General features: G+C 49.3%; 1 protein-coding gene across 4 annotated transcripts in view; it reads right to left on the bottom strand.

Moving 5' to 3' along the window:
- Positions 1-24,084, bottom strand: part of BICDL1 (BICD family like cargo adaptor 1) — a 620,165-nt gene that overhangs the window by 329,649 nt on the left and 266,432 nt on the right. For all 4 annotated transcript variants that reach the window (XR_011276216.1, XM_069619731.1, XM_069619732.1 and 1 more), the window contains exon 4: positions 14,039-14,185. Coding sequence is in view for 3 of the 4 variants with exons in the window: in XM_069619731.1 (XP_069475832.1) it covers positions 14,039-14,185 (147 nt within the window). In the remaining variant the exon portion in view is untranslated. The remainder of the gene's footprint in view (positions 1-14,038; positions 14,186-24,084) is intronic.

The raw sequence follows: 24,084 nt of genomic DNA, 5'->3' as shown, positions 1-24,084 counted from the left end.
GATGTAATAAGCCCTTACCTGTGAGAGGCTCGTTCAGAACAGAGCCAACCCATGGAGGGAAAAAACTGCCGGTCGCGCATATATGTAGTCAACGCCGGCATTGAAACACTCCTCAGCTGCAAGACGGCTGAGAAACTGAAGTTAATACACTTTGCCTTTGCAGTGTACACACAGGGCATCGATCGCCTGTTAGAAAAACACGCAAAACTGTTCCAGGGTATTGGCTGCCTGAAGAACTGCACAGTGAAACTGCACATAGACTCCATGGTTGAACCAAGTCGTCATACCCAGACGATTCCTGTTCCACATGAGGGCCGCAGTGGTAGCGGAACTCAAGAAACTGGAGGACCTCCACATCATTGAAAAAACAACGGGACCCACCCTGTGGATCTCACCCATAGCAGTGACTGCAAAGCCCAAACAGCCCCAAACCGCGCAAATCTGTATAGACATGCACCTACCAAACGTGGCCATTGGGCGAGAAAGACACATAACCCCGACCATCGATGAGCTCATCGTGGATCTCACAGGGGCAACCACATTCAGCAAACTCGACAAACGATCTGGATACCACCAGATCCAACTAGCCAAAGAATCCTGATACATTACAAAGTTCTCGTCCCACCGATGTATTCCAACATGAGATCTGGAAGGTACTATAAGACCTCGCCGGAGTAACAAATGTTAGCGATGAGGATGCTCGACTAGCAGCGGTACTCCAGCGACCAGAAGACGCTGGGCTAACACTTCATGCAGAAAAGTGTGAGTTTGGAAAGCAAACTCTCCGCTTTTTGCATTCAATGAGAAAGGGGTATCTCCTGACCCAAGCAAAGTGGCGGACATCAAAAATGCAAAAGCACCCACAAACACCACCGAGGTCTTCAGCTTCCTTGGGATGGCCACCTACAGTGGAAGATTTATCCCTGACTTAGCAACCACCGCCACACCACTGCGAGAACTCACCTGAACAAGTGTCAACTGGGAGTGGGGAGACACCCACGAAGCTGCTTTTCAACAAATAAAGGACTCCCTATCAGGGGACACAACTATTGACTTTTTTTAATACGATCTGCAAGACGGAACTACTGGTCGATGCCAGCCCAGTTGGACTGGGTGTCGTCCTGACCCAGAAAGACCGAGAGACTGAGAAGGAACGGTATACCCCATCACGTTTGTCAGCAGGGCCCTAACAACCACAGAGAAAAACTACACACATAGAGAAAGAAGCGCTGGCCATCTTGTGGGGGTGCAGACACTTTCACGTGTACATCGTCAGCCACCCAGTCCAAGTTCTGACCGATAACAAGCCATTAGTGCCTATATTCAAAGGATCGGCCCCTCACCCCCCCCCCACCCCCTCCACATGAATAGAGCACTGGATGCTGCAGCTACAGCAAATTCAACATGGATGTCCAATACTGAGAAAGAGCTGATAATACTGCAGACTTTCAATCACAGAACCTAGGCCAGCAACCCCAAATGTTTGCGAGGCAGCTGGAGAAGCAGAGGAACACATCTGCCATGTTATTGCATTAGCCCGACCAAAGGCGATGCACCTGCCGAGATGGTAACAGAGACCGCCAACGACACCTGCCTCCAGCTCACAAGAGAAGCCATTCTAATAGGGGAGTGGAAGAATTACCTAACAGCCATCACTCACCGTACCACTCAGGCCCAAGAAATGCTACTGTGAGGAATTCGACCATCCGCATGGGGAGAGTGCACTAGCCTGGGCTTTTTTGATTTTTTAATAATGAAAAGGAATGATGGGAGACCAACCTCCGAGGGCTGTGTGAGGCCATTCCACACACAGTCCATCTGCTTCCCACACAAAAACGCATAGTCACATGTACTCCGGGAAGACACAGTTTACAGACGCTGTCTTCCCCTGTCATATGTTCAGCTGGAATGTGATGGCCCCAGGTACATCAAAGCATCTCAAGGAGGGGGAAGGCACGCCTTCCTCCAGCATAGGCAGCCTAATTTAAATATCAAAGGCCCCATGGATCTGCTTTCCTTTGTCCTCCGGCTGGTGGCAGTGCGTACTAATGAGAGATAATTGAAGCAAGCCTGAAGAGGCTTGGTTGCCGGAATAGACAACAGGAAAGGTGGCGCTAACACCCCTTTGGTATACAATGTGTCATCTTGAAGCTAGTTCCCACCTCTCTGTATTAAAGGCAGTGAAATGCATGTCTGGGTCCACTATTTACCATAGGCAAACCCCTGCAGAGCTGACCCTTTCAGAGGGGAGAAGTATGTGGTTTGGGGGAGACAGGAAGCCTGCTCCCAGCACACACTTCAAGGGAACCCTGCACTTTAATCAAGAGTCACAAGAGGGCTCAGTTAACCAGAGAGACACTTTGATCTACAACAGACAGTGAGATGGGTGGTATTTAGGTATATGTTGTCACCCCTTGTCTGTACTGTTGCAGAGCACCCTGGTACTGACATCATGCATAACAGAAAATTGTTGGTGGGGACCCAGGATTGGTTCATTAAGGTAGGATTAGCCTGCAACAATCACTCGGGCCCATTTGGCTTTAAAAAAGGGCCAAACCCCTCACTTAGCAGATAATCTGAAGACTTCGAAAGGAGTAAGAAGAAGGACTCATTTGGACCTGGGCTGAAGGTACTGTCTACCTTACATTTTCCGCCAGTGAAGTAAAGCAAGAAGTTCCAAGAGGGAAGCAAGATCCCTCCCCTAAACATCTCCCAGGGAACAGCGGGAGATACCAAACTCAGCGGACCCATCCAGAAGCTCCAGAACCGTCACCCAGCCAGCACACAGCGTTCCCTGCTAGGTTCTGCCAGCAAACTTTCTAGGTGGGAAGTGCCGGAGAGTATCTAAACAAAGGACAAGGCCGTGCCTGCAATCACTCTCCTGAGCTTTGGGTCGTCTGCCTTGAAAGGACCCAAGCCCTGCGAAGGAGCTAGGAGGAGTGCCACACAAGCATCCTCCAGCGTCCATCTTTCAAGGACATTTTTGGGACAGTCGGGTCCTCGAACCGCATCTGGCTGCACCGCTGACTGTTGTCACGCCACAGTCACAAGAGCCATCCGAGCTGTCTAGACCAGCATTCCAGATCCGCCAACCAGCACAGAGACAACGATTCTTGGCCCTGAGCTGCTGCGCCAGACAGCCTGCAGATGTCTGTCCAGCCTCGCTTGACGAACTGCCTGACGCTTGGTACCTGCAGCTGGCTCCCATTACTAACTCTGTCTCAAGGGCTGCGAAGTGCCCTGGAACTGCCTTGATGCTGTCGAGTACGTCTTCAGCACCAGGTACATTGTGGTTCTGCCCCCCTGGTCTTTTTCCGGAGGCCACTAGAGACAGTTACGACCCTTTTCCCCCTTGGTGCTCGAACCAAATAATCTTGGCATAGTAAGATTGATTACTTTACCAACTACCCTCCTGTCGGTATCCATAGGCATGCCTTTTCCTTCGTGAAAGTGACTCTCCTCTGTGTTCCTTTACATGGTGGTCGAATTTGTAGTGTGCTCGAACTGTCTTTTGTAGTAACAATAAAGTAGATATTTGTATACAACCATGACTGGACAGTCCCTTTTATCATTGGGTAATAATTGTATTTTCACTGTGTTGCAACTAACCGACGATCCACGACCTTGCAGAGATAAGCCTGCCGTTCCGTCCACATTACCAAAAATTGCACAAGGGGGTCTTATAATTCACTTGTATTGCAATCTGTTCGGATCCCTTCTAGTGTACTAGAGGTGTGGTGTTGATTGATGGTTTAGAAAGCGCTCTTCATCCCTGGACCACTGGCGCCCCGGAAGTTGATTCGTCACAGCTACAAAGCCTCTTTGGCATACGACATGAACTATCAGTGTCCCCTTAGGGACTAGTACTAAAAGGACTCCAGATCATATTACCCAAGAGCCTGGAAGAAAGAGCATTTCGCCTGGCCCACGAAGGACACCAGGGAGTGGTCAAAACACAAGCATTCCCAAAGTCAAGGCTATGGATGCCACAGATACAACAAAAAGTGACTGCACTGGTGGAGACGTGAGCCTCATGTCAAACAACCCCCAGCCTGTGCCCCCAGAACCAATTGCTAACCCTCCACGCAGCCAACAGAGATGGGATGCATTCAGCGTGGACTTGTGCACTATTGCCAATGAGACCTATCTTCTGGTGGCAGTGGATTAATTTACCAGATACCCTGAAGTGGAGCCAGTACGCTCCAGCGTTGCTGCATCGATAACAACAACCTTGGAAAAGATGTCTGCCATCCATGGCATCCCATCGAGAGTGATAACGGACCACTGTTCAGAAGCAGAGAACTCCAAACATTCTTCAACAACCTGGGGATTCGGCACCATCGACTCATGCCACACTGACCCCAGACAAATGGGGATGCCGGGAGATTCATGGCATCATCAATAAACTGGTGCGGATAGCCAAAGACAAGGGGATTCATGCCATACGGACCCCAGGCAATGGGGATGCTGGGATATTCATGGCATCCATCAATAAAGTGGTGCAGATAGCCAAAGACAAGGGGATTCAGCACCATTGAATCATGCCATACTGACCCCAGGCAATGGGGATGCTGGGATATTCATGGCATCCATCAATAAAGTGGTGCAGATAGCCAAAGACAAGGGGATTCAGCACCATTGAATCATGCCATACTGACCCCAGGCAATGGGGATGCTGGGATATTCATGGCATCCATCAATAAAGTGGTGCAGATAGCCAAAGAAAAAGAACAGACCCTGGCTCCCAAAGCTATCGATTTCTTCGGTCCTACCGCCAGACACCACACTCCTCAACACAAGTGAGCCCCGCACCACTCATGTTTGGAGTCCCCATCTAAGCAGGGCTCCCACTCCACCATACCTGGAGCCCACAACCTATCAACTTAGAAAGGGTGGAACGCCGCTGCCAGGCGCACAACAGAAATGAGGGCCAGGTGCGGCGAGCCACCTCCAGGTCGGAGACACTGCGCTGGTGATAAACCAGGCCCCACCAAGAAAACTGGCCCTCATATACGAGTTGCAACCCTGGACGGTAACACACAAGGACCATGGCATGGCGACGGCACCATTAAGGAATGAGACTGTGACCCGGAATGCCTCCCACTTCTGACAAGTATCGGTGACCATGTGGCAAGAAGCCTTCGGGAACGCTGCAGAGTGAAGCAACCAGATCCCATCAGAGACAGGACAACCACAAGCTACTGCTGAGTCACCCCAGATCGACGCCCAATGCCCGCCGCCTGAGAATAGGGAGGATCCACTGAGCCCCAGCACCTGTGCCACCCCAAGAATGGAGAACAGACACCATTACCCTCTTAGCGGGTTCATTCTGCATGGGATCTACCGGCGAGCTGATGAACTGAGCAACAGTAAGACTGTAAAAAGTTGATGTTTGTGTTTTTAAGGCGTTTGTAAAGTTGCTTTCCGATTTGGGGAGGGATGTGAGATGGTCATGTGACCCCCGGCAACGGCATGACACGGAGCACCATTCCGTGCATGGAAAATTGAATATGGGCAAAAGCCTGCCAACAGAACATTGCGCCCTAATCAGCATATTCGGTGGTCGAAATGGGCGGGAGTGGTGCTCCTCTACTTTTTTTTAAATCAAGTGTTACTGTTCCTATACTTTTATTTGGGGAAAAAAACGTCGCAGAATGGTTTCATTAAAGTGTTGAAAGAAGTTGAAACTTGCACTTTCAGTGCACTGTTCTGAAAGTTCCCTTAAACAGCAGGCACATGGAATTGCATTGTGTGTGGTGGGGGGTGTGACGATGGGGTTTGTGGGGAACAGAGGCAGGCCAGTAGGGAACATAGTCCCAATACTTCTTTTCGTACACTGAGTTTACGTGTCTTTATGCACTCGGGGCCTGCCTACTCCAGGCTCTCGCACCAGACATCACACAATTCAAACTCATAATTAGATCGATAGTATTAAAGCCTTGGAGGTTATACATTAACACGTGCCCATTATTTGCTAGCTGTGTAAGTGCCGCAAAACAATCAACCAACCTGCAAGTTACAAGCTCGGATTCACGAAACCCTTCCTCAGACGACTCCCGTCCCGCCAACGTTCATTAAAAAAAAAGGGGCCTGGAGCTCGGGGGTCGGGTGCTTTCTGCCACACTTGCGCTGCCTGTAGAACGACACAACCATCGCAACAAGAAATCACTGTAAGCCGCGGGCCCGTTGCGACGCCAGGAGGCTCGACGTTAGCTTTACAGGGCGTCACTCAGCCAACATGCCCGCACACGGTTAGCACGGTGCCCGAGGGGCGCCCCCTATAGAATGTCATCTTTAGGATGGGTCTACGGATGCCTGACGTGCCATACCGCCGCTCAATGGGTTTTATGAAAAACGCATGCTATCTTTTTATTTTATTTTTATTGGTTTATACAAACCTTTAAAACAGCATGCTTTTTTTTTTATATCAAACCGTTGTTTTATTAGTTCGATCAACAAACGTTTACAACTTTTATAAAATATATTTTCTTCTTGTTATACATTTAAAACATTTTTTTTATATCAATTAAGCAATTTCCATCTAAATCACTTCCTTTCCTGTGTACAGTTGCCTTTGCATTCTAGGAACAATTTATGTACATATAAGTAACAATCAAGGTAATTCATTTACTATCCATCATGTGGACGCAGTTTTAGCATCTTCATATTTACATAATGTTAAGAAAGTCCAAGTGGTAAGAAAACACTAGTACTCAGGCTTCATTGCAACACTTAAGGATACATTTGCAAATACCATGCAGGTTCCAGATATTATAATGCGATTCTAGCTTCTAAATAAGCTTGTGTATGAGGAAAGCCGAAACGCTAACAACTGTCATGCAAGATTATAGCAAGAGATCAATAGGCTTTACAAAACACAAGGTATAGAAATGCGGGGTTCCTAACATCAGCAGCTAGCCTGCCCCTTGTTCATTTGAAACCTCTTCTCAAGTTCATTATTTATGGTCATTAAAAGTCTACACAGGGCTAATATAAAGCTCGTTCGCGTCCCCCACATACAGGCTAACCAAAGCCATTCCCTGGTTGCCTCAGTTAATACACAATCAGTTGCAATTGTTAATGCACGTGTTGACTAAAAAACAGCATGCTTTTCACAGCGATTGGGCAACACAGAGGTGTCCATAGTAAAAAAAAAATGTTTTAAAGTGTTGGTGCTGTTGGTGTCTCAAGCTGAGAGGTTTTCCTTTGACGCGACCGTACCTGTATTTATTAACTTGACTTTCAAAATACATATCTACCTCCAGTTTTAACATTATTTACTAAGTAACTTGGTTCAGACTTAGCTGTAATACGCACGTTCAACCCCAACAGTCACCACAGCTCTGGCGGGATTCGCACTCTTCACGTTTAGTAAACACAAGTTAACACTGCTAAAACAACTGATCACTGTTTATTTATTGGTCATTTATTAGGCGTTTATACAATTAGCTAAACTGTTTCAAAGCGCCCACAGGGCAACAGGGTGGGGGCAGGGGATGGTAGACAATGACTTACAACCAAGATAAATAATTGAATTAATAGTACAAACAATGAGAATAACAGGGAGGGGAGAGGAACCTCTACTATGCCTTGAGAGTGTCCAGAACGTGCAAGTGCAGAAGGGAGGGGGTAAGGGATAGGGGCTGTGGTGCTCATGGAAAAGTGCTCGAGGTGAAGTGCTCTGGATGGAAAAGTTAAGTGCAACCTCCCGTGGGAAAGGTGAGCCTAAGCAAATGCAGTAAGTAGACAGCAGCTGGGATGAGAGATGAGGGGGTCAGGGCCCCAAGGATACATAAGGGCCCTGCACATCAGTCACGCTACTGTATGATTAGCGGGGAAGAGAGGAGGAGAAGGAAGAGGTAAAGAGAAAGGTCTTGAGGCTCTTTCAGAACTGAAGAAGGTTCTGCCCAATACACACAGGAAGTGGGAGACTACTCCACAGGAGGGAGCCCGCTGAAGAAATTGATCGACTACCATTTCTCTGTTTAGCAAACCGCTTCATACAAAGAGAGATGGTGCCAGAGTAGCGCAGGAGTCTAGGAGGGAGCATTTGGTCAGGAAGCGATGAAGATAGAGTAGTCCCTGGCCCCAGATAGCCTTGTGGATGAGACAAAGGGATTTTAATTTAATCTGTTCTGGAAGGGGAGCCAGTGAAGGCTTTGTAGGAAAGGAGAGATGCGGTCCCTGGGCTTGAGGCCAAGGATAAGTCTTGCTGCCCTATCCTGGGTTTGCTGGACAGGTCACACAGTGAATGAAGGAAGATTAAGGAGGCTATTGCAATAGTCTAGCCTGGAGAGAACCAGAGCACAGGTAACATTGAGTCTCTAGGGGAAGGCGAGGAAGGGTAGAGTTACTTTGAGAAGGAAGAACTGAAAGTGGGACTTCTTGACAATGTCCTGAATATGAGGAATGAAGGAAAGGGAGGATTCGAAGATGACTCCAAGATTCCTGGCTTCAGAGGAGGGGGTCGAGGGGAGCCCATGGAGGAAGGCCAGAGTGATGGGAAGAAGTAGGGTGCAGGGGACCCAATAGGAGAATCTCGGTTTTCTGGCATTGAGGCATAGGTCATTAGCACTGCCCCAGGCCTGGATGGCAGAGAGGCAGTCAGGGATGAAGGAAGGTGCAAGGGCATCAGTAGGAAGTTTGAGGAAGAGTTGTGTGTCAGCATAGCACTGGAAGTTGGCAGAGAAGGAGGACATGAGGCGTTCTAGCAGAGAAAAGGTATATGTTAAAGAGCCAGGGTGAAAGAATGGAGTCCTGGGGGACGCCACAGGCGGAGGAGGAAGTAGGAGAGGAGAAAGGGCCTAGAATGGTTTTGAAAGAACAGTCGGGAAGGAGGTAAGCCTGTCCAATACCCGCTCAGAGATACCAAGGGTATTGTGGAGCCTTTTTATGAGGATGGAATGGTTCACTGTGTCAAATGCAGAAGATAAATCCAGGAGGATGAGGACAGCAGGGGAGTTAGAATCAAGGGATACGAGCAGTTCTTTGCGGTTGTTCAGAAGAGCAGTTTCCGTACCTCTGGATGCTCAGAATCCAGACTGGTGGTCGTGTAGGCCGCCAACATGTTCGGTATGAGGGTTGGGGGAGGGCCAACTTCTCAAGCAGTTTCCCATGGAAGGGGGTGATGGAAATAGGGCAGTAGTTGGCTGGGCAGGAGAATGGAAAAGAACCAGCAGCAAAGGAGTAGTTGCAGAGATCAGCAAGAACAGGGGCAAGAGAGGAGATGTAGTCAACATGGTGTGAGTCATCAAATCACCCCATCTCTGTCAGGTTGTTCTTATACGGAGGAAGGAACAAACATTTGCAAGTGGAATGCAGTGCTGAGATAGCACTTTTCAGCAAAACTCAGACATTTTAACGAGTAAAACTGGCACTCAGAGGGAATATGGCATTGGCAGCCAGAGCATCTGTTCTTAAGTGACACTTGAAGGCCGACCCAAACCCACTTTGCCCCTACCCAAACAAACCCTGCCTTGCAGTACAACTCAACATTGCTCAGCTAGCCTAGCCTGGCCCCATCGAAGCAGAACCCACTCAGCTCTGCACTCCCCAACAGGCCTCAAGTCCTAAGAAAAGAAGGGGGAGATCTGTAGCATACGCAACGGGAAGTGACATCATAGGAAGTGAAAATAAGCATGTGCAAAGAGAACAGATTTTCTCATTACATTGCTGGCTAATTATAAAAGGTGTGTACCTTTTAAATTCACTGCCCCATACCCTCACTGCGCCCCCTCTCGCTTCCACTCTTTATTCCAAATCATCCCGCTCAACTGGAACCCGCTGCCATTACAATCATAGTCAGCCCAATGTGTGGATCTCTTCAAAGCTCAGCTTAAACTTCACTTACTTGCTAAAAGGGGAGCACTCACTGCACTCTCCCGCATCCCCCCTAAATGACCCGCCCACCACCTCCAGCGACGCTTAATAATGTAACTTTGTATATTTAAACAGTACTCCTCTTTAGTTTGAAGCACTTGCATCCTTAGGTTAAAGTTACTTTTGTAAGTCACCTACTTTCTTAAATATTTCTTTTCTGTTTATTTTGTCCCTGGTAAATGTCTCACTTTTTTACACCTTCATGAACTAGCTCACCACTTTTCTGCTATTGTAGAGGTACCCTTCGTGCATTTCTGCCACCCGTAAATGTGTTACTGTAAGTCTTTTCTGTTCGGGATTGACATCCTTATTCTTCTAATAAATACAAATACAAAAACACATGTCCGGTATGACAGAATGTCAATATGGGACATTTTATAATGTCACAGCCAGAGATTCCTGTGGTCTTGCGGCTAAGCATCCGGTGTCACAACCAAATGATTGGGTTTGAGGGCCTGTGGCATGGTTTACTTCAAGCACATTTTTAAATAAAATCCTTACAAACACACAATGGGACACCATTTGCCCTCTGAGAAACGGTGAAATTCGCTGTCTACCCGTGTGTACCCTCGACTTGTGCTTTCCTACCCAGCCCAACCCTGACCAGCCTGGCTTGCCTACCTCAGCCTGAATCAACCCGACCCAACATGACATATTCAACCCAACCAAACCTTCCCAGCCTGACCAACTCTAGCCAATTCAGCCCTGCCTTTGCCCTAGTCAACCCTGCCCAAGTGACCAAATATGCAAAGCCTACCCGCCCAGCTTACCTATGACTGTCAAAAACTGAGCAGCCCAGTCTATGCGTGCCTAACTTGCACCTGCTTACTCTTGAGACCTGCTTACTCTTTAAACCTACTTACTCCTGAAGAAGAGGCCTGTGTGGTGTTGAAACCTCAAGAACTCTTCCATCCTAATTGTCTAAAAACATGTCTCAGAGCCTCTAGCACAACGATGCCTGACGCACCGCAGGCCCTTTTCACAGGCACTGCCATAGAGAACCCTGCTGTACTTGCATGCCCTTGTTCTGTCATACGTTTTACTGACCCAAACACTGCCATATTCACGGTCTTCGACTCCCCTATATAGGGACCTGGCTGAACCGCCTTCTCCATGCTGTAAATGAAGACCCTTCCCCAAGCCTCCAACATAAAGACCCCAGTGCTGTACCTATAGGCCCTTGTCACAGTACCTACCACAGGTAGCCCCCTGTTGTACCTAAAGCCCCTTGTCGCAGCCTCCACCACACACAGACCCTGTTGTACCAACAGGCTCTTATCAAGGCCTCCACCACACAAACTACTGCTCTAACTAAAGGCTCGTACCAGCGTTTTCACCACACACACCCCTGCTCTACCCACTGCCCCTTGTTACAGCCCTCGGTTCTTCCTACAGGCCGTGTTACAGCCTCAACCACATAGAGGCCTTTGCTCAACCTACAGCTCCCTGTAACGGCCACCACTGCACACAGACCAATGATTTATCTACAGGGCCTTGTCACAGCCTCCATCAGACAGCCCCCTGCTCAACGTACAGCTCCCTATAACAGCCTCCACTGCACAAAGCCCCCAGATCCTACAGGCCTGTATCACAACTTCCATCACACGCGGCTCATTGCAGTAAATACAGGTTCTTCTCACAGCCTCCATCACACAGCCCCCTGCTCTACCTACAGGCTGGTGTTACAACCTCCATCATTCAGAGCCCCATGATCCATCATTCAGAGCCCCATGATCTACCTATACCCCTGTAACAGTCTCCAACACACACAGGCCCTGCTGTATCTACAGGCCCCTGTAACAGTCTCCACCAGACATAGGACCCGCTGTATCTACAGGCACCTGTAACAGCCTCCACCACACACAGGACCCGCTGTATCAGGACCCTGGAATAGCCTCCACCACACACAGGCCCCGCTGTATCTACAGGCCCCTGTAACAGCCTCCACCACACACAGGCCCCGCTGTATCAGGACCCTGTAACAGCCTCCAACACACATAGGCCCCGCTGTATCTACAGGCCCCTGTAACAGTCTCCAACACACACAGGCCCCGCTGTATCTACAGGCCCCTGTAACAGCCTCCACCACACACAGGCCCTGTTGAAACTACGGGACCCAACTGTCACAGTCAACAGCACACGCAGCCGGTCCTCAGTTGTAACTGCAGACCTTTGTAAAAACCTCTTGTAAAAACCTCCACCACATACAGACCCCTGAACTTTTCGCAGTCATCATCATGCACAGACCCCTGTTGTACCTGAAGCTCTTTGTAACAGCTGCAACTCCCACAGCAATATAGGGAGCCTTAAGTCCTCTCCTAGTGACAGTCTCCCATTCCCTCACACTGAGCCCCATGGCAAGTGAGTGCCCAAGCTGTACTTTCATGTCCATGTGACAGCCTCCCATTCCCTCACACAGAGGCCCCATGGTAAGTGAGTGCCTGCAGGTCTTTGTGACATCGCCCTCCCATTCCCTAACACTGAGGCCCCTTGGCAAATGAGTGCCCAAGCTGTACCTGCAGGTCCTTATGACAGCCTCCCAGTCCCTCACACAGAGGCCCCATTGCAAGTGGGTGCCCAAGCTGTGCTTGCAGGTCCTTGTGACAGCCTCCCATTCATTCACACTGAGCCCCCATGACAAGTGAGTGCCCAAGCTGTACCTGCAGGTCCTTATGACAGCCTCACATTCCCTCACACAGAGGCCCCATGGTAAGTGAGTGCCGAAGCTGTGCTTGCAGGTCCTTGTGACAGCCTCCCATTCATTCACACTGAGCCCCCATGGCAAGTGAGTGCCCAAGCTGTACCTGTAGGTCCTTATGACAGCCTCACATTCCCTCACACTTCCCTGGTAAGTGAGTGCTCAAGCTGTACTAGTAGGTCCATGGGACAGTCTCCCATTCCCTCAGGCAGAGGCCCCACGGCAAGTGAGTGCCCAAGCTGTACCTGCAGGTCCTTATGACAGCCTCACATTCCCTCAACAGAGGCCCCATGGTAAGTGAGTGCCGAAGCTGTACTTGCAGGTCCTTATGACAGCCTCACATTCCCTCAACAGAGGCCCCATGGTAAGTGAGTGCCGAAGCTGTACTTGCAGGTCCTTATGACAGCCTCACATTCCCTCACACTTCCCTGGTAAGTGAGTGCCGAAGCTGTGCTTGCAGGTCCTTATGACAGCCTCACATTCCCTCACACTTCCCTGGTAAGTGAGTGCCGAAGCTGTGCTTGCAGGTCCTTGTGACAGCCTCCCATTCATTCACACTGAGCCCCCATGGCAAGTGAGTGCCCAAGCTGTACCTGCAGGTCCTTATGACAGCCTCACATTCCCTCACACTTCCCTGGTAAGTGAGTGCCCAAGCTGTACTAGTAGGTCCATGGGACTGCCTCCCATTCCCTCAGGCAGAGGCCCCACGGCAAGTGAGTGCCCAAGCTGTACCTGCAGGTCCTTATGACAGCCTCACATTCCCTCACACTTCCCTGGTAAGTGAGTGCCCAAGCTGTACTAGTAGGTCCATGGGACAGTCTCCCATTCCCTCAGGCAGAGGCCCCACGGCAAGTGAGTGCCCAAGCTGTACCTGCAGGTCCTTATGACAGCCTCACATTCCCTCACACAGAGGCCCCATGGTAAGTGAGTGCCGAAGCTGTGCTTGCAGGTCCTTGTGACAGCCTCACATTCCCTCACACTTCCCTGGTAAGTGAGTGCCAAAGCTGTACTTGCAGGTCCTTATGACAGCCTCACATTCCCTCACACTTCCCTGGTAAGTGAGTGCCAAAGCTGTACTTGCAGGTCCTTATGACAGCCTCACATTTCCTCACACTTCCCTGGTACACACTTCCATTCCCTCACGCAGAGGCCCCATGGCAAGTGAGTGCTCAAGCTGAACTTGCAGGTCCATGTGACAGCCTCCCATTCCCTCACACAGAGGCCCCATGGCAAGTGAGTGCCCAAGCTGTACTTGCAGGTCCTTGTGACAGCCTCCCATTCCCTCACACTGAGCCCCCATGGCCAGTGAGTGCCGGAGCTGTACTTGCATTTCCTTGACAGCCTCCCACTCCCTCACACAGAGGCCCCATGGGTGACCAAGCTGCAATTTCAGGTCCTTGTGACAGCCTCTCTTGCCCACACACACACAGCCCCCATGGCAAGTGAGCCCCCATGCTGTACCTGGAGGTCCTTGTCGCAACTCTGCCTGTCCAGGGTCACGATGCGATCCTGAAGCTCCTCCACAGTGCCTTGAAGCAAGTCGTTCTCCTCCATCATGGCGCCCAGCCTCTTCTCGAGGTCCCGCTTCCGGTCCGAGAGCATGTTAATCTGAAAGGCAGAGAGAGAGAGAGATGGTGGGAGACCGGCTGAGGCCGAGTCCGGGACCAGGGCTGCTCCTCGAGAGAGACTGCCTACTGCACCGGGGAGGGTGTGTGTCTCTCGGGTTGTGTTCCCAGCAACGAGCTGACTGCAGAGCTGGGGGAGTATGTGTGTGAGCGGCAGGAATGTGAGCGCAGGCTTCAGAGCAGGGGGAGAGAAACTGCCAGGAACAGGAATGTGAGGTGCCTGGTAAATAAGGACACGGCAACAAGCGGAACCGGGGGAGAGAGACGGAAATTCCCAGGAGGCAGAACTAGACCTGGGCTTGTCGCACCGAACTACGTTTTATTCATGGGGGCTTTTGCAACCTATCCATCTGTATATCTATCTTAACGCTCTCATCAGCGTTTCTATCTATATGTCCTCAGCTGACCTACCCCAGGATACATCGGTGCCTGCCCCAGACCTATTCAATGGTCCATCAATGCCCTCTGCTGACCGCCTCCGGGTCCACTAATACTCACCGATGACTGACCTCTGCCCCTACAATATCCTATGCGGACCCAGGCTTGATTCATCAATGTCCACAGCTAACCTGTGCATGACCCACAGGGCTCTGTGTAACTTATCCATGCCCCATCACTGCCACCTGTTAAGTTGTCCCTGGTCCATCATGCCCTCTGCCAACATAATCCTGGTTCTTAAATACCTATGAAATCTCTTCATGGCCTATCAATACCCTCTGTCCTGTCTCCCTGCCCCACCAAGGCCACCGGCTAAACCTGTCCCTGATGCATCTCTGCCCTCTGCTAACCTATCATGAGTTAATCACTGCCCTCTGTCCTGTCTCCCTGCCCCACCAAGGCCACCGGCTAAACCTGTCCCTGATGCATCTCTGCCCTCTGCTATCCTACCTTTACCATAACCTCTCTCTGCCCCACCAGTGCCTTCTACTAACCTACCCCTGACCCTCCAGTCCTTTCCCATAACCTTTCCCTGATCAACTGATGCTTTCCAATAACCTATCCCTGTCCCACCAGTGCTTTCTCATAACCTATCCCCCCTTCTCCACCAGTGCTTTCTCATAACCTATTCCTCCCCCACCAATTATTTCTCATAACCTTTCCCTGCCCCACTGATGCTTTCCCATAACCTATCTCAGCTCCACTGATGCTTTCCCATAACTTATCCCTGGCCCACCAGTGCTTTTTCCTACCCTACTCCTGACCCGCCAGTGATTTCCCATAACCTACCCCTGCTCCACTGATGCTTTTCCGTAACCTCTCCCTGCCCCACTAGTACTTTCTCATAACCTATCCCTCCCCACTGGTGCTTTAATATAACCTATTCCTGCCCCACCAATGATTTCCCATAGCCTATCCCTGCTCCACAGGTGCTTGCCCATAACCTATCCTTGCCCCACTAATGTTTTCCCTTCTCCACTGGTTCTTGCTCATAACATATCTGTGTCCCACTGATACTTTCCTATAACCCCTCCCTGCTCCGGTGATGCTTTCCAATAACCTATCACTGTCCCAGCAGTGTTTTCTCATAACCTATCCCTCGCTACTCCACCAGTGCTTTCTCATAACCTATTCCCTCCCTTCTCCACCAGTGCTTTCTCATAACCTATTCATGCCCCATCAATGATTTCCCATAACGTCTAGTGGCCAATGCTAGATTTGACTTTTATTGAATTCATTGATTCAAGGTGTGTCCCCCTTTCTCAACTCTCATGCGGGACTTCCTTTGCATCTTGTACTCATGGTGGCCCGGGATCATGCTGTTCCTATCTTCATCTTGTATCCTGGCTTGCAACATTATGTGATACTACTGACTTCTGCAATTGTATTCACTCTCCCCTCTTGCTTCTCCACTCTTTTTGACTGCTTACTCTCTTTTCTCTCCTCCTCTACCTTTCTCCCTTTTCCTATCTCCTCCCCTCATCCCCTTACTTTCTTCTATACACTTACTCTATCAGAATTGTCCCTGGACCTAGTATGATAGCAACCTCGTCTGTCTCCCCCCGTCCCCTTAGTTGTCCCCCCCGCCCTCCAGCACTATTGGAAATGTCGTCAGGCCTAGTACGATAGTTGCTTGTTTTGTTCCTTCCCTCCCTTTCTGCACCGCTCTCCCCCACCTTTTGTTTTTCTCCAGCTCTACCAGAAATGTCGTCAGGCCTAGTATGGTAGTCGCCTGTCTGTTTCCATTTACTTCCCACTCTCCCACTCCCTTCCTTATCTATGTCTTAGCTCTTGCATTATCTGAAATATCGTCAGGCCGAGTACGATAGTTAATTTCACATGCTTACTGTTCATGGCCTGTAAGAATGTCATTGTATTTTCCCTTGTTCCCTCCCTTGCCTTGAAGCGCTTTGAAACACATTGTGTATAGGCGCTATATAAATAGACCATCATATCATATCATATCCCTGCCCCACTGATGCTTTCCCATAACCTATTCCTGCTCCACTGATGCTTTCCCATAACCTATCCCTGCCCCACCAGTGCTTTCTTCTAACCTACCCCTGGTCCTCCAGTGCTTTCCCTTAACCTTTTCCTGCTCCACTGATGCTTTCCCAGAATATATCCCTGCTCCACTGATGCTTTCCAATAACTTATCCCTGTCCCACCAGTACTTTTTTCCTAATCTACCCCTGACCCGCCAGCGCTTTCCCATAACCTCTCCCTGCTCGATCAGTACTTTCTCATAGCCTATCGCTCCCCACTGGAACTTTCACATAACCTATTCCTGTCCACCAATGATTTCTCATAACCTATCCCTGCCCCACAGCTACTTGCCCATAACCTATCCATGCCCAACTGATGCTTTCCAATAACCTGTCCCGCCAGTGCTTTCTCATAACCTATCCCTCCCTACTCCACCAGTGCTTTCTCATAACCTATCCCTCCCTACTCCACCAGTGCTTTCTCATAACCTATTCCTGCTCCACCAATTATTTCCCATAACCTATCCATACCCCACCAATGCTTTCCCCTAACCTATTCCAGCCTCCAGGTGTTTGCCCATAACTCCTCCCTGCCCCACTGATGCTTTCCCATAACCTATCCCTGCCCCCCCCCCAGTGTTTTCTCCTAACCTAACCCTGAACCTCCAGTTCTTTCCCATAACCTTTCCCTGCTCCACCTATTATTTCCCAGAACCTATTCCTGCTCCACCAATGATTTCCCATAACCTATCACTGCCCCACAGGTGCTTTCCCATAACCTATCCCTGCCCCCCCCCAGTGTTTTCTCCTAACCTAACCCTGAACCTCCAGTTCTTTCCCATAACCTTTCCCTGCTCCACCTATTATTTCCCAGAACCTATTCCTGCTCCACCAATGATTTCCCATAACCTATCACTGCCCCACAGGTGCTTGCCCATAAATCTTCCGTGCCCCACTGATGCTTTCCCATAACCTATCCCAGCTCCACTGATGCTTTCCCATAACCTATCTCTGCCCCACCAGTGCCTTCTCCTAACCTACCCCTGAACCTCCAGTGCTTTCCCATAACCTTTCCCTGCTCCACTGATGCTTTCCCAGAACTTATCCCTGGTCCACCGATGCTTTCCCATAACGTATCCCTACCCCGTCAGTGCTTTTTCCTAACCTACCCCTGACCCTCCAGCGATTTCCTAGAACCTACCACTACTCCAGTGATGCTTTTCTATAACCTCTCCCTGCCTCGCCAGTACTTTCTCATAGCTTATCCCTCCCCACTGACCTTTTCCTGCCCCACCAATGATTTCCCATAACCTATCCCTGCCCCACAGGTACTTGCCCATAACCTATCCTTGCCCCACTGATGTTTTCTTATAACCTATTCCTGCTCCACTGGTGCTTGCTCATAACATATCTGTGCCCCACTGATACTTTCCTATAACCTCTCCCTGTTCCACTAATGCTTTCCAATAACCTATCCCTGTTCCACCAGTGCTTTTTCATAACCCATCCCTCCCTACTCCGTCAGTGCTTTCTCATAACCTACTCCTGCCCCACCAATGATTTCCCGTAACATATCCCTGTCCGCTGATGCTGTCCCATAACCTATCCCTGCTCCACCAATTATTTCCCATAACCTATCATAGCCCCACTGGTGCTTGCCCATAACTCCTCCCTGCACCACTGATGCTTTTCCATAACCTAACCCAGCTCCACGGATGCTTTCTCCTAACCTATCCCTGACCTTCTAGTGCTTTCTCCTAACCTACCCATGACCATCCAGTGCTTTCCCATAACCTTTCCCTGTTCCACTCATGCTTTCCCAGAACCTATCCCTGCTCCACTGATGCTTTCCAATAACGCATCCCTGCCCCACCAGTGTTTTCTTCCTAACCTACCCCTGCTCCACTGATGCTTTTCCGTAACCTCTCCCTGCCCCACCAGTACTCTCTCATAACCTATCCCCCCAACTGGTGTTTTCACATAACCTATTCCTGCTCCACCGATGATTTCCCATAACCTATCACTGCCACACAGGTGCTTGCCCATAAATCCTCCCAGCTCCACTGATGCTTTCCCATAACCTCTCTCTGCCCCACCAGTGCCTTCTCCTAACCTACCCCTGGCCCTCCAGTGCTTTCCCATAACCTTTCCCTGCTCCACTGATGCTTTCCAATAACTTATCCCTGCCCCACCAGTGCCTTTTCTTAACCTACCCCTAACCCTCCAGCGCTTTCCCATAACATATCCCTGCTCCACTGATGCTTTTCTGTAACCTCTCTCTGCCCCACCAGTACTTTCTCATAACCTATCCCTCCCCACTGGTGCTTTCATATAACCTATTCTTGCCCCACCAATGATTTCCCATAACCTATCCCTGCCCCACATGTGCTTGCCCATAACCTATCCATATCCCACGGATGCCTTCTTATAACCTGTGCCTGCTCCAATGGTGCTTGCTCATAACCCATCACTGCCCCACTGGTGCTTTCTCATAACCTAACCTTGACCCACTGGTGCTTGCCCATAACATTTCCCTGCCCTGCTTGTGCTTTACCATAACCTATCCCTCCCTTGCGGTTGCTTTCTCATAACCTCTCCCTGCCCCACTGGCTCTTGCTCATAACCTATCCCTGCCCCACAGGTGCTTGCTCATAACCTGTCCATACCCCACCATTGCTTTCTCATAACCTGTCCATACCCCACCATTGCTTTCTCATAACCTGTCCATACCCCACCATTGCTTTCTCATAACCTATCCATACCCCACCATTGCTTTCTCATAACCTATCCATACCCCACAGATGCTTTCTCATAACCTATCCATGCCCCACTGATGCTTACTCATAACCTCTCTCTGTCCCACTGATGCTTTTCCATTACCTATCCCTGCCCCACTGATGCTTTCTTATTACCTAGTCCTGCCTCACCATTGCCCTCTGCTAACCTATTTCTTCTCCATGACTCTGTTGGTGGACGTATGTCTTGTTTTGTATCGCATGATCCTAGCTGGGAAGCAGTGGAGTGCTGAGCATGCCATTGCGGGGTAACATGAGGAAAATAGGGGGTTTATAATATGTGTCATGGGATGTTCAAGACATAGCGGTGGGATGTGATGCAGGAACACAACGAGCCTGCCATCTCCTGCCTGCCACTGGATGGTAATTGCAATAGTGCTGAGCCCAGACCAACCCATGGATGGTGGGTCAACCGCCTATAGGGACCTCGGTTACAACTAGGACTTCAGTGCAGAGAACATACCACGAAGTGCTTTCTCTGCATTAACTCGACAAGTAACATGCATTCCCTTGACAGGTGATACACAAGCCCTCCACCCAGTTCCTAAGCATTGGTTCTCACTTAAAAGCATACAGTTTTGGGTATAGGACATGCAAACAACTGTCCACAAATGCGTCACAAGGGTACGTGGAAGGAGTGTGCCACGGATGGTACAGTGACAGAACAGTCTTGTTGGCATCAATCAGCGAGTAAAGATGTGCAAATCACTAACATAATTTTGCCCCACAGTCGGGGGAAGAGAACAACGTCACAAAGTTGGTTTGGTAAAATTGGCACTTTTTGCTAACATTGCATTGGAGAAATGACTTACCGTAATGTTCTTTCTATGGATTCTTCTCCCAGATTCCTCATCAGATAGATACCCCTTCCAGTGTCAGGTGATTGGAAAAAACTTTGACAGGGGGCGTAGTGTTCCTCGACTTGGCCCTTGATCCATCTTGCCTCAATGCTTCAGTTGTCAGCTCCAGACGTGACGTTGGTTGTCGTACATATACTGTGTCACTACGCCCCTGCACCTCAGTTCTCTACCTTTTTCCACCAAGCTCAGTAGCTGCAGAGGAATAATCAAACGATTTGGCTTATAAAGCCACAACTCATAGAAAAAGGGAAAACCCTAACCATGTTTTTTTTCTTTTCTTTTCTTAAACGTGATAAACGGTAACAGCAAGGAATGCAGGAACACAATAACAACACAATGTACTGTAGCCCCTTAAACGAGAGCTCACCTCTTTCTCCCAAAAGAGAAGTTGCCATTAGCTACAGGCACTTTCATAGTGGGGTTGGATGTGAAGATGATGAGGAATCTGCGAGAGAAGAATCCATAGAAAGAACATTACGGTAAGTAATTTATCCTTCAATGGATTGCCTTTCTACCGCAGATTCCTCATCAGATAGGCTCCCCAAGCAGTATGTGAAAAGGAGGCAAGATGAAAGTTCCTCCCACAAGTTCAATCTGTAACACTGCTCCCCCAAAACAAGTATCAGCTCCACAGGCTACATACAGGCAATAGTGTTTGGTGAAGGTATGCAGTGAGGACCAAGTTGCCGCTCGGCAGATGCCCCTCACTGGCACCCCCTTCTGTAGAGCTGAAGAGGCAGCCAACCCCATTGTGCAGTGGGCCCTGATGCCCGGAGGCAGATCCTTCCCAGCATTGAGGTAGCACTCTGAAATGCAGCGCGTGATCCGCCTACAGATGGTCTGCTTAGAGAAAACCAAACCCTTCCTTGAAATGGAGAAGGCTACAAACAGTTGGTCCGCCTTCCTAAACTCTGCCGTTCTCGCAAAACATAAAAGCTCAGAGCCCTATTAGGATCTAACCTATGAAACCGCTCCTCCTCTTTGGAGGGGTGCAGAGGCGAGTAGAAAACTGGCAGAGCAATAGCTTGGGAAAGATGGAACTCTGAGACCACTTTGCGTAAAAAACCCGGTGGGACTTTCAGAGAAACCTTCTCCCTGAAGAAGAAGAGAAAAGGCTGCTTACAAGACAGGGCCTGCAGCTCACTGATCCGTCTGGCCGATGTAGTGGCCACCAAAAAAGCTGTTTTCAGAGTGAGTAAATGCATGGAGCAAGAGTGCAAAGGCTCTAAGGGAGCCGCCATTAGAAACGTGAGAACCAGATTAAGGTCCCAAACTTTACATTAGAGCCAGGCTTAAATGTACAGCTGGTCTGGTCGGCGACACGTAGTTCAACAGTTGAAATGAAGGTGATCTTAACCGTTAGGAAGATTGATTAGGCGGCGGGGTTAGGGATAGGAGACCCCTAATCCCATATCTTTATCTAGTATAGTCGCAGGTCACTGGATTGATGGTAAGCCAAGGAAAACCCGTCAAAAACAATAATGCAAAACTAGAAAGAAAATCTAGGACTGTGCGCCCAATTATATGAGAATGTGTTTATTGATAAGTTGCCCTTTGGTTGATAACACGTGTGTCTTTTTCAAATCAGGGCTGTTACGTTTGTGTATCCAAGTAAATCTCCCTCACCGGGAGTCACTTGTTAATTCGTATCTTTGTTGAGTTGTGCTGAATTAATGGTTATAATCCCTTCGTCGCAAATTTTTACAGAGCACCGGTCATGCGCGTTGGCTTGTTTCTGAAACATTAATAAGTCTCTGGAAGCCCCCCCGCATTCCTCCTTTGGGAATGTACTGGGCGGCTTCTCCGACAACAGACCACCGGCCAAACATGTATTTATAGAACGTGCAAGATGTGTTAAACACTTTAAGGGCCATACTACCGGAAGAGAACACCTTCTCAGCTAAGGTGTCAACCTTCTTTCCTTCCCTATCTGTAGGGAGTATAGACATGGATGTGGCTGGTCTGGTATTAACAGTGGTCGCCTGCACCACCAACTTCTCTGATGTAGGGTGGGTGGATGGATGGTGTCTCCCCTTGCCAGTCTGTAATTCTTCATGAAGTCAGAATTCACCAGGGGAATGGTGTGCAGCCGCTGCCACAAGGTGGTGATGGTGACAGCAATAGCCACAATAATTGGCATGGCACTCTCAGCAGAGGGTCCTTTGTCCAGAATGTCAGTGTGCGCGTAGCCCGACAAAGGTCTGGCTGGGGCACTCCAGCCTAGGGTATTCACCACCCTATCTAACACGATACTTAGCATTAGTATGCCCATAAGGGGTGAGCCTGTTGTGTCTCCAAATCATGAGTGCCCAGGCCACTGGCCTCGTGAAGACCCTCAGCCAAGGCGACTAAATCTGTCTGATCAGCAAAAAAATATTTACCTCCAGTACCTGCGTAAGCAGGGCCGAGGCCACACGACATCTGGTCGTCCTCGAAAATTGTCTTTGTGTTCAAGAACTTAGTCCTCGACTAAGGGGCATATGAACGCTTGGCAAGGGGCGCCGACACTGATGGTCCTGCGCCGACTGGCACTGAAAGACGAATTGATGCCTGAGGTGCACTGGTCCTGATCAGCACTGGAGGTGCACTAGTGAACACCGGCAGAGTCTGTCCTGACATTACTCAGTGGCAGGCCTGAAGGCTCAGACGTAATTACATTGTAGTGGCCAGCCTGGGGCGGGTGTCACCGGGTACTACTGGAGCCACCAAGGCCTGCTGCTTCGAGTGATCACTCATACCCGCAGCTGGCTTTCGGAACATTTAGAGCATCCGCTCTTTAAGGCCTCCCACTCGTCCCTGGATTTTAGGTCCCGCCAACGACTTACCGGGCTCATCCGACAAGTCGGACCCAGGCCTGAGCTGATGGTGCTGTTTCATTTTATGGGAGTAAGAGGAGTGAATCCGAGAGTGCAGCCTATTTTTTGTTTTCTTTCTATGCCTGTCCTCCTTTTTTTAGGAGTAAGAAGGCCCTTCCAATTTCGGGTTCCGACGACTGAGTGTTCATCCGCGCCAGAGACTTCCATGGGGGCCTGCCTACCGCGAGTTTCGCAGCCCTCGCCCGCAGTGATTTAGGATTCGTTTTCCTACAAGAACCACAGTCCTCGTGACGTGATCGAAAATGAGGCACCACACACAGACCATGTGTGGGTCCGTAATGGACATTTTGGAACTGCAGTCCTTGCAGCGTTTGAAGCCCAAAACCATGGGAATGGACATGGATTTGAAACCGCTTCGAACAGTGACAATTAGTTTGTTGAAAAGTTCTCCTGAGAGAGTTGTTCCTCGAGCGTGCTGAGCGTGCTGAGCGTGCAGAAAAAAAGGAACTGAGGTACAGGGGGCGTAGTGACACAGTATATGTACGACAACCGAAGTCAAGTCCAGGGTCGACGGCCGAAGCATCGAGCCAAGGTGGATCGCCAGCGGACGCTGGATGGAATATCTATCCGATTAGGAATCTGCGGGAGAAAGGCAATCCATTGACTGAAAATTACTGGAAACATTGAGCAAAACTGAAAACGTGATATCTTCTTTTAAATTTGTGTTCGGAAAATGCTTAAGTCATGGGGATTTCTTTCACCATCAGGCAACGTGAAAACCCAAATAACCCGAGCAACATTTTAATTCATACATTAGACTTTCTCAAACTCAAAAATAGCACTTTAGCCCTTTTGATAAATAATTCCAATGTTTTGAGGTTACTAAATACTTTTAATAAATTAAAATAAAATCTTTAACATGTTTCACCTATTTGTTTATAAAAACGAACCCCATTATTTGTATGCATTTTTTAAAGTTGGGGTGATG

Source organism: Ambystoma mexicanum, chromosome 10, assembly GCF_040938575.1.
Source record: "Ambystoma mexicanum isolate Mex_15411 chromosome 10, UKY_AmexF1_1, whole genome shotgun sequence".
In the NCBI taxonomy this organism is placed as follows: domain Eukaryota; kingdom Metazoa; phylum Chordata; class Amphibia; order Caudata; family Ambystomatidae; genus Ambystoma; species Ambystoma mexicanum.
The sequence above is the reverse complement of the archived record's forward strand: the minus strand, read 5'-3'. Positions and strand labels throughout refer to the sequence as shown.